This window comes from Anarrhichthys ocellatus, unplaced genomic scaffold (genome assembly GCF_004355925.1).
Source record: "Anarrhichthys ocellatus isolate YVR2014 unplaced genomic scaffold, GSC_Weel_1.0 scaffold7, whole genome shotgun sequence".
Classification (NCBI taxonomy): Eukaryota; Metazoa; Chordata; class Actinopteri; order Perciformes; family Anarhichadidae; genus Anarrhichthys; species Anarrhichthys ocellatus.
The window spans coordinates 6108188-6119461 of NW_022280037.1; the positions used below are offsets into that span (position 1 = coordinate 6108188).

At 42.0% G+C, this 11274-nt stretch overlaps 1 protein-coding gene across 2 annotated transcripts in view; it reads right to left on the reverse strand.

The window, feature by feature from the left end:
* Window positions 1-462: 462 nt before the first annotated feature.
* wdr25 (WD repeat domain 25) overlaps window positions 463-11274 on the reverse strand; it is a 14980-nt gene continuing 4168 nt past the window's right edge. For both annotated transcript variants that reach the window (XM_031847885.1, XM_031847886.1), the window contains 5 exons: window positions 9901-10048; window positions 4082-4212; window positions 2854-3024; window positions 2380-2520; window positions 463-1118 (listed from right to left, as the gene is read on the reverse strand). In XM_031847885.1, coding sequence (XP_031703745.1) covers window positions 897-1118; window positions 2380-2520; window positions 2854-3024; window positions 4082-4212; window positions 9901-10048 — 813 coding nt within the window. In that variant the 3' untranslated portion in view covers window positions 463-896. The remainder of the gene's footprint in view (window positions 1119-2379; window positions 2521-2853; window positions 3025-4081; window positions 4213-9900; window positions 10049-11274) is intronic.

Consider the following 11274-nt stretch of genomic DNA (forward strand, 5'->3'; position numbering starts at 1 on the left):
CCAAAAAACACATAAGAATCACTACAAACAGCAGAAGCTTTCGCCATTAAAAACATTCAAATTAGCATTTGGCTTCACAAATTACTTAGTGGTCCTTTAAGACAACACTGTTGAACTATTACTGACTACAGTATAAACAACCGCAGGGGCTGGAGAAAGTACTGAGCCATTAGAATTTCCCTGTGCCAAGTGTATTTTAAGGACTGTTTTGCTAGAATAAAGATCATAAGCATCTGTCTGCACTTCACTGCTCTGTTGTTGACTGGCAGGATTTTGGAAGAATCTGGCAATGTTTTGACAGATGCGTATTTTCTGTAGTTTTTGTGGTCGTCTCGCTCTGTCATTTTCTAAGCTGCCAGTGTGAAAATAAAATGTCATTATCAGAGCAGTGAGAACAAAAAGGCACAGAGTGAAGTGATGTGTATGCAGAATGCGGAATGAAAAACACTACTGATTAGAAAATGCCTGAAGAGATTTTTTATTTTTGTTTTGACAAAAACTTCAAGAGCATGATGTTGAAGTCCCATGCTGTTTTTAGAGTGAAAGTTGATTACAAAACTCATTAAAGTTATTTGTGTGTGTGCGCGTGCGCACCTAAACTGCTACCGCCTACCACTTCACAATAGTTCACTCTTTGAGCTGTAATCATACTTCTGTTTATCTCACGCAGTGTATCTTTCCCTGTCAGGATGTTAAAACCATTAGACAAATAAGAAGGACATGCTTACAAAAACATTTACACCATAGAGAGGTTTGTTTTGCCCAGTTCTTATCATTTTATGCACAGAGATTATGGGAGATTAAGTCTTTCAGATGGATGTGCACACAAGGTTTTACTTCCATATAATCTTCTCTTGGTCTTTTTCAGTCCATATTTACGTGTTCATTCACAGTCCTCAGTGCCAGACCTTGATCTCACCGGCCCAGTCGCAGGTGGCCGCAGTCGCGGGCAGGATGGGATGCTGAGAAACGCACAGGCAGGGCTGGCTGTGGGCGTGGAGAGTGTGCAGAATACGAGCATTGTGGTAATCGTAGAAGTGAGCGGAGCCGGTGGAGCTCCCTGAGGCCAGGATAGTTCCATCCAGAGAAAACTCACACTGCACCGCGTATCCCTCAACCTAGAACGAGAGTATACTGTGTCAATATATGTGTCCATTACAATGCATTAGTCTGCTTAACAACTGGATTGTGATCCAGACTCGGGCAGCCTAAATGTTGAAATAGCATGCATGTTTTTAACATCTCTGGTTGTATCAGAGTAGACGGTTTCATTTCATTCATTAGATTAACAGACATTCTGATCTGGTTATTTAATCTTTAAAACTGTTTCTCAATTGACTTTCCAGGAAGTATACTATATCACAAATCAATAAAAACAACATAAAGTGAAATTGAAATAATCTATAATAGTATGCCACACTGTTAAGCATCTCTGTATAGAAACAAATGCAATCTTCTTTACTGTGTTTAATGATCACCAGTAGTATAATAATACAGGTGGCTGCAGATGAAACTAGCATTATGACATAAAATGACAATGACCATGCGACTTATAATACTATATCAGTCTATATTATATATTTAACACTCACATGCCCCCGTGTGGTGTGTAGTGTACATATGTAAAACAGAGAATGTAACTCTAGATAAGATAACCACTTGGTTTGTCTAACTCACAATGCTGAGGCCTCGTATTTTGTCCCTTTTCTCTTACCCTAGAAATGAATTAGGACGAATTTCTTCAGGATCAGTATCGACAGGATAAATGTTTAGAGCAACAGATAACTTTGAATCTTCATCTGGAGTATTTACAATCACATTAAAGGAGACACACTGGCTGCTAACAGTTATACTAGAAGTATTTGCTTTAAAGTAGTAAGAAAACATGAAAAAGGTTCAGAAATTAAATGTCTTTGTGTTTCTGGAATGTTGAATTTTCTGTTTTACTGATTTGAAATGTTGTGTTTTGCACCTCAGGGCCACCAGAGAAAAAACAGGACATAGAATGTGAGACACCACTTTGTTTCCTCTCCATTGTTCTTGAATCAACAAACCACACACCACTGTAGCAGCTCATCGTGCTTTCAGTTATATTTGCCAGCAATAATCTGCACTGTTTGCCTTCCTCAGTGGAAATATTGTTCTGTACTTAGTGTGTTTGCTTTGGGGGAGGGTGTTGCGGAGGAAACAGGTTATGGATCTACGGTACATGTCAGCTATATGTTTTGTACGTTGCATCTGTGCGTGTATAAGCTTATTCTACTGCCTTTCTACAGTTTTGTGGGATATTGCTGAAGTTGTTTGTGCGAGTGTACATTCTGTATTGATCAGGCCTGCGTCAACACCCCCCCCCATCCTGAGGCCACAGTCGTTACTGACCTTGTGTCCTTCGTATCGCCGCCTCTTGTTCATTCTATAGGGCTGCTGGGAGGAGAACACTGCCATGTAGTCCCCATTAGTCTGAGCAACAAAAGACTCCTCCAGTGGGTGGAGAGCCAGGCTGGGGCACGTGTATCGCTCCTGGTGGCCAAATGAGTGGGGGGGGGGGGGGGGGGAAATCAGCTGCATGTCAACTAGATCATTATTTGGAAAAAGCGTTATGTTCAGATTCTGGTACTTGAAGCTTTATCATATCATGCAATTCGTCTACTATGGTTATTTCTGAGGCGACAGTTTGTGCTGTATTAAATGGCATTGTATACTGTTCCTGTTATTTTGTCCATCCTACATATTAAATAATATGAACAATTTACAAGACCCCGGGGACTTCTTGTACTGTTCAATAAATCCTTAATTCAACTCTAGAAATACTGATTTTTTTTTTCCCTCATTCACAGACACACATTTCTCTACCTGGTAGATCTGGTTGGAGACCTTGGCTGTGGTCTGGTAGTCCCAGGCGATGAGGGTGCGGTCGGCAGAGTCTCTGCTCACGCAGTCAGAGCTCGTTATGAAGTCCACACCACCTCTCAGAAACAGCATGTCCAGGGTCTGCTGGATCCCTGCCTTGTACACTTTCACCACCTGGAAACACACAAATTAGCACCAAGCCCTTTAAAATTCTTATTGAAGACGAGGAGGAATCCTCTTCAATCTATGGTACAGTGGGAAGCATTACTGTGTGAAGAATCTCAAGTAGTTATTTATACCACATCTTGAAGTTACCACTGTCGTGCCACATGCGTACATTGAACACAGCCCCTCTCTCTATTTGGAGACACCTGTACCGGTCTTACTGCTGTGTGATGGCAGCAGCTATTTTTCTTTATTGGATTAGGTTTAATTTCAGAGCTGCAGAGCGAACAGCTTGTAGCTACCCTCAACATCGGACAATTTAACCTCTGACCACTAGCTGTCACTTTCCTTCTGCTTTGTAACGTGAGCCAAACGTTAAACTCTTGATCTTATCAATGAGTTTTAACGTAACATTGTAGACCTTTTGGAAAGACTTCAGATTGATGATTTAATGTTGCTCCTGTGAGCCGTTTTATCTGGTAGGATCATTTCACCCCAAAAGCAAGAAGAACACAGCCCAAGACTGAGACTGACAGGATGCCAGGGCGCTATAGCTTCAGCAAACCGATTTGCTGAGGACTGGTCGACACTCACTCTGTAACTCACATTGACACCTACTGGCAGAAGCAATCCCTGCTGTATTAAATCTAAAAAACCTGCAGGGAAACTATTCAGTTAGCTGTGAGAGCACTCAGTTTCTAAGGAGGTGAATAGGATTATCATATAAAACAGTCCATTAAGCTTAATAGCAAGACTAGGTTGCAGCTTCACAGGAACAACTTATGAGTCCCAAATGAAATTAAAATCTGCTTTGAACAATTAGCGCGATAACTCACGGTGTTGCTTCTATGCATACAGCATTATTATCCTTTTAGTGAGATAAAGCATGGGTGCACAGCCAAATGAAGACTGCGTTGTTTGTACTAGTGTGTGTAACTGGTGTGCCGGAGGGAGCTGTAGATGAGGAGCATGTGTTTAAAGTCTACCCGCCTTCGATGTATACGGTCTGTGAACCAGAGTCAATAAAAATGATAAATCTACTGTGGGGGGAGGTAATAAGGTTGACCTTGCAGCTGCGAGAGTCCCAGGCCTTGACCGTTGAACTGTGGCCACCGCACAGGAATACCTCTGGGTTGCTGGGATGCGGGACCACGCGCATGACTTTGAACTGGTTGTCCAATTTCACTACCTGCTGCCCTACAGACAAGAAGAAATGAGACGGAGAGAGAAAAGAAGCTCAATCATCTCGTCAGCAGCGAACTCTTGGATTACACACTAGGATCTGTAAATATATTAGAATGTGTGCTAAAAGCTAAGATTCCTATGATAAGAACATCTTGCACTCATATATTAAGTTACTTTTAATTGATGATATAGGATACACAACATTTTACAGCAGGATTCTCTGAAGCAGGGTGGTACTTAAATCAACAACACATTGCCCTTATATTGTACAAAATAAAGACCCCAAATGTCTTCAAAGACCAAATATTTATCTTTTATCCTGTAGATATGAAGTCATCTTTTCCAGAGGTAGATTGCAATTAAAGATATTTCTTTCATAGTCTTCTGAAACAAAACAACGTTGATATTTTTGACATTTGCAGTAAGAACATGAAGCCTTTCATGTGATGTAAACAGCACTGCTTTCCACACGATGCATCTTGTAAAGAAACAGTGATGCTTTTCGGTTCAACATCCTGATGGTGTGTATATGAGAGAGCATGCAGTGCTTGCACCTGAGCGCGTTGCCTACTCAGCTCCGAGGTACTCGTTTCCAGCTCACCTCTGACCTCTGGCTGGTTTCTGTCTTCTCTGGGCCCCAACATCTCCCTGAGTTGCCGGGGCGGCCAAAGCAAAAAAGCAAAGCAAAGCTTATTGTTGTTTAATCTCTGCCCAAGGAGCATCCTTCCTTCTGCTGCTGCACACATCTGTCTGAACGAACCAATATACCAATATATGTTTGTAAGTGTTGTTCAGCTTTTTTGATGTGTTCAAAATACTGTGATTGTGAAGAAAGAGAAGTACATCCTGTGTGTGTGTTCTTCTACACATTCAAAAGGAATTAAATGCTTGGACTAATAAACGAATGAATTAAGACAACCTGTTGCAGTTTGAGCGACATCAAAAGCTCAATTACACATTTTGTCTTTCTCAGCTGTCAAGACTAAACTAAACACATTATAAATTTCAACTACATTTCCACTAATTCGAATTCTGCTGAGACTTGTGTTTGGTATATTGATTGAGTGCACTGTGTCCAATCCTCCGTGCCAGCAGCCATTAGACTCCTGTGTGTAATTACATTTTGCCGTCACCTTTGCTTATAAACAGTGATTCCTAAAGAAGCTCAGTAGCAAAAGATACATCAAATCTTGCTGCAAGTGGTTGCCATAGATTGTATTCCCAACTCAGTGTACTTTCTAAAATGTTGTGAAAGAATGACGTTAAACTAAATAAATGGATGAGACGTTTTCTCTGATCGCTCCAGGTCAGAAGCTTGTTTATAGGCTACATCCATCAGTTTTTGATCTTCACATAGACCATGGATAGTTTCTTATGATACAATGAAATTATTTTTATCATTGGATGCCCCCAGAGCAGTTCAACAACTAAACTGTAGTATGTCTTCTAACTCCTTCTGGTGATGGCGGGGCGATGGGACCGACCAAAAATCTAAAAGATGGCACAGCTTGTGTGTGCGGGGTTGCAGCACGTTGGCAGGAGCGTGTCTGGGATATTTCCAGACAGCAGAACATCATACGAATCTAAAACGCTACTTGATTAAATATTGCTCAAGACAAAAAAATAATACGAAGACACGTAGCAATGAGAAACCATAACAATAAAACACTGTTTTGGCTTGAGGTGGTTTGATCTAAAGATCTATTTAAAAATGTCTTAAAAACAAAAGAAAAACACTGACGGGGCTAAGATACAATTAAGCCCGTCATTGTGCGCCGGAAAATTATTTTCCAGGGAAAACAATGAAGAGGGCTACATAAAGAGCCAAACCAGACTATGAGCCAGTAGCTCCCGTCAAAGGCTATGCAAAGTAGAACACCTCGGGGTTCAACAGCTCCTCATTAATTCATAGAACAAACAACATAAACCCATCCAAAGCAGTCTAAGCCCACAACAAAATGCACTTCATTACACACACGTTTCCAGTATGTTCCTACCAAGTCTTTTTAGAAGGGGCACGAGTCACAGCTAATAAACCGCAGTAAAAACAGACCTTCTTTCTCTTAATGGCGATCCAGCATGCTCCCAAATTCAATTGCATTGATCCGAAGCTTTAACAGGCAATTTCGTCAAACTCACACTTCCTGCCTAATAGGCTTACCCATAGCGATACGGAGATCTGTCATCGTAATTTTAAACTCAAGTCTGGCAAGACAATGAGTTATCAACACTCAAAATAAATAGGGCCTCGTCCTGTTTAGTTAAGCAAGATTAATTAGCTTGCTTGAGAGGGTAGATAAGGGAAGTCTGCAGAGATATGTCCCTCCACTCACGACGGTTGACTTTGTAGTCCTAAAAGAACTGTGATCATGCTGAGGAGCTGACACACACACACACACACACACAGGATGACTACACTGAGCTGACACTATAGGGGCGATTGGGACGAGCTGCTTAGAGCAGAGGGAAGCGGGGATGAAATGGATATTCTGCCTCATTATCGAATCCATCAGAGCAGGGTGCTGTCCCTGCAACACAGGCAAAGGTTAGAAACATATTACTTGGTTTTGACAAGTCATGTCCAAGTAATAGTCCTAAAATAGGCTTACAGGTTATTTTCGTAACTAGTCTGAAACACTGACAAACACCGACTAACCTGCAGCTACATATAGGAGGTGGTTACGCATCGTGATAGGAAATGTACCTCGATCATTAAGGCTTGAATCAGTTTCAATGATCAAGTGTTCAATAAGCACTCTCACATTGACAACGCGGCATAACAGAGTGCAACATCTGTATACTTGGATTTGAATAAGACGTTATTTCTGGCGGGGACAGTTGAAACAGATCCCGCCTTATGTTGGACGTTTTTAAATCATATCATCAGTATAAGAAGTATACCAACGTCTTTAAGATTATTACATGTGCACTAAATTGAGTTATAAATGCGTCAGTCACTATAGAATAAAAATGAAGTAAAACCTGTGTCAACCTAGCAGGTTTCACTGTAACATGAATGTAACATGAATGCTTGCTGGTGGCATTTGGAGTAAAGGCTTCTCTGTGTGCTGTTGCTGCATGCATTGTCTCCTGGGTTGCAGTGCTTAAGCTAGCTGTGTTTCTACAGCCATATTGTACTGAATAGCTCCCTGGACGCGTGATGGAGGTATCAAGGGTGTAAACTATTGTTGAAGCCTTTAGCTACATTCACCGAAATACAATTCTGCAAAAACCAACAGGAGGTGAAAGAGCAACACACAAGCCCCCTCTTGTACTGGCACTATCTCGGTGGATTATTGCTTTTTTGGAAAGACAAGGACGATCTCTTTTCTGCCAATGCCTGAAGGCATCTGGACAGAAGACTCAAGTTCTGCATACACCTACACAGACTGACACTTCCACCGTGACACGATGAAAGCCTCGGACAACACCTGCCACTTCACACTAATGCCCTCCAGGTGAAATAAATGTATTCCACTCCCAAACTCCTGCTCTCTGTGTTTCTCTGTCTCTGAATTCATTCTGCCTCTTTTGATTGCTTTCTCTCTCATTCTTCCCCTCCTCCTTTTTGCATAATGCCCCTAAACCTGTTCTCCCTCTTTATAAACTCCTCTCCCTCTGCAGCCTGCCTGTGGACCCCTGAGAGTGGATATAAGACTCTACAAATTAAATTGGACACAGGGACCAACAGTAAAGATGGCCAAGGAAAATGGGTGCACGCACAATTCCGAATGCATAGGCTCCTTTATAATTCCATTTCTCTTTAAGCATACCAATTGGTGCAGCATGTGGTTAGAGTATGCTGCCGTAAAATAAGGGGTCAGGTGTCCTATAAGACTCTCACTGATGATTAAAGTGCCTGCAGACATCTCGAAAATAGAGCGCAATTGAGCAGACCAGGCCCAGCTGCCTTCCTTATTGGAGTTGAGGGGCTTTGCATTACTGTGAAGAGGGTAAAGATCACATTCATCCTGATCACAGTGGGATGCAGTAAACACTCAGCTCCCTCAGTGTCCCATCGCTCTTGGTAAGATCGAGTGTTAACACAATGTTGGGAGCTTCATTAATTTTTCAAACATCACCGTCATAACGACGCCAGCCCCTCGGTGTGGCCCTGTTGTGAGTGCGTCATGTGCGTCATCCTCTGGAAAGATGGGATGAGAACCTCATAGTTATGTCTGTGTATCAATGATTATGGAGGCATATTACGCAGCTTGGCCTCTGCGTTCTTTTCACTGCGTGAATATGATTTTAAACTGTCAGTGACGAGGTTGTGCACAAGGGCAGGAATTCCTAACTCCTATATTTATATGCAACAAAATACAATTTTCTTTATTTCGTGCTGCCATAGGAATGCTTAATGCTCCCAAATTTTGTCCTCAGAACAATATGGTTTATTCAATTCTTATACAAATCTGTAAATAAATAGATAACATCATAACACACAGAAAGGTTGGTGCAGGATTGATGTGTACGGGCTCTCTGTCTGACATTACTTCAAAGCCGTTTTGTTTGACCGCACGAGGACATCCGACAGCGCTGAGCAAAGCAACACTGGCTACCAAAATAAAAGACCAAAATACTGGTTTATTTATGGCTGTTTATGGTTGTGGTTTGTGACGTTCCGGTGTAAGGTCATGGTGGCTGCTCCTGTGGCGATGTATCCATTATTGATCCCCTTCCTGGAGCTGCCTGTGTGTTTAATAGGGCTGGCCAAGCTATTATCCGTAGGCTTTATTGGCAGTATTGACAGACATGCTGAGAGGGGAAGTGCAAACGGCAGCAAGTCATCGAAGCAATGTGTTGACCCTAGAGATGCAGATGCCACGGGGGCTTCAAAACAATGTGTATCGTATGTTGGCTCATTCTTCTTCTACATATATGAACACGGCAACATACTAAATGTTGATGAAGGAACAGCAAGGGTTTAGATCATTCTCTGTGACTCTTCTTACCAACATTCTTTTATTTCAGCTGTGTAGGAATTGATGAATGGCTTCAGGTGAAGGAAATGAGTGAGGTGCTGAACAAGCAGCGTCCCTATTGTAGATTGTTTGTACGATCGGTTCTTATCCTCTCTGCCAGGATGTTAAGCTTGGCCAGAAGGAAGCGCATTTCCAAAGCAAACCAAATTATGGATCAGCTGTAAATGTCACCTTGAATGGTTTATATGATCGCGCAAAAGGGCTGACAAACACAATGAGCCAATTTATTAAGTGGATTTAGTTATAAGTAGACAAAGGAAATGTAAAAAATGTTGTGACGTTCTCTCTAGAGATTTTAAAGTATGTCACTGAAATGTCTCACGACTAGAGAGAGAATTTAAACAATGCGTTTATAACAAGTTTTGGGCCCAAAGGCAATTCAGAATCACTCTACACATAAATTACTAAACTAGCTTTAAATTTTGATTAAAAAAAACTAAACTTAAAAGTAAAATATTTTGTAAGACGTTTTGTTTTCCCACAATACCAGAAATATACTTGGAGAGAAATATTAAACCCAAATGCAGTTAAAACTGAAACCTAACAAAGTAAATGTAATACAGTTCGAATGCAACTTCATTCATTATTTAGAAACATAGAAAAGCTACACCACAGTCATTCTAGTTCAGTGTAGTTCAGCTGCAGATGACTTCACAGCGGCTCGTTCTGTGACATCGTGTTCGTCAGACCTACAGATAGAAGTGTTGCTTCTCACCCGTCTCTACGTCTGTGATCACAGCCATGTTGTCAAAGGAGCCAGAGAGAAGCTGCCGGCCGCAGGGGGTCCAACGGGCGTCACGCACAGCTCCCGAATGGCAGGTGTAAACCCTCAGGCATCGCCCGCTCTCCGCTCCATCCCACACCTGCCGGAGACGGGCACATCGCATCACAAACACACCTAGACTGCAGCATCAAAGTCCTCATTACCGAGTGTGCACAAGCTCAAGCTTTTGTAGCTCTTCTGCATGACATAGACAGAATGTGTCCATTTGAATCGACAGGAAAGCCTTAATGAGTTTAAAGTTATCAGTAATTTGTGCTCGGTCTTTGTAGATTCTATAGATGTGGTAACAGGCTAAATGTTGACGCTGACCCCCTGCATCCTTAACACTGCAAACGAGACCAGATGAAATAACATGCAGTGTGACAGAGAGAGGGCCTCACAGGGCGCTGACACGCTGTGCTTTCCTGCTTGTGACGAGGTTTCAATGCAGTTCAAATAAGGCTCGGTGTGGCGGCCACTGCTCCGCCGTCTCAGACGATGCATTCGATGTGTCCTCCAGCAGCAAAACATCGTCCCTGTGTGAACGAGGATCGGTGAACGTCTCTTGTTTGAAGCTGAGAAAGATTTAATCTAAGCCTTCGACAAAATAAATGATATTGTAACGAAACAAAACGTAATCACTCATCCAAGTGCCACTGGATAAATTGGCATAAGTATATCAACCAGGCTTATTTGCTGTATTTAAAAGCCAAGACAACCTTTGTAATTAATTAATCAAAGTAATTACACTTGAGTGTGCCTGTAAATCAGTGTTAATTCAGAGCACTGGCTTTAATGGTTTTGTATTGTTTGAGGTTTCTCTGATTACACAGCGAGCAGAAGAGAAACCCACCCAGCTGCCTTCTGTCAGGTGCAACTGATTGCTCTCGTGTTGATTTTGGCAATGTCTTTCGTCATTGTTGTCATGTTTTTGCACTGAGTTTCAAAGAAATCTGGGCAAACAGGTTGGTCAACATCGTGACATGCTTTTCATCAGATTTACTGAAAGTAGGATTTTCTGTCAGACATGTAAAAAAAAAAAAAAAAAAAAAAAGACAAAAGCTTCTCCTTAAAGCCGAGCCTAAAATCCAGCCGGGGGTCTGGTCTGGTGCCTACTGAGGTATCTGACACTAATGATGAAGTACTTTTTGCTTCCCCGGCCACAGAGGAGCTTTGAAGATCTGTGGGGCACTGCAGATCCCGCTCCGCCTCTCCCTGTGTTTCATTATTAAAGAGTAAATCTCCATACAGCATGAGAAAGTAAAGAAACACGTTGAGAAGCTCTGTAGGCTACCACAGTTCCCACAGGAGACAGACGGGGGGGGG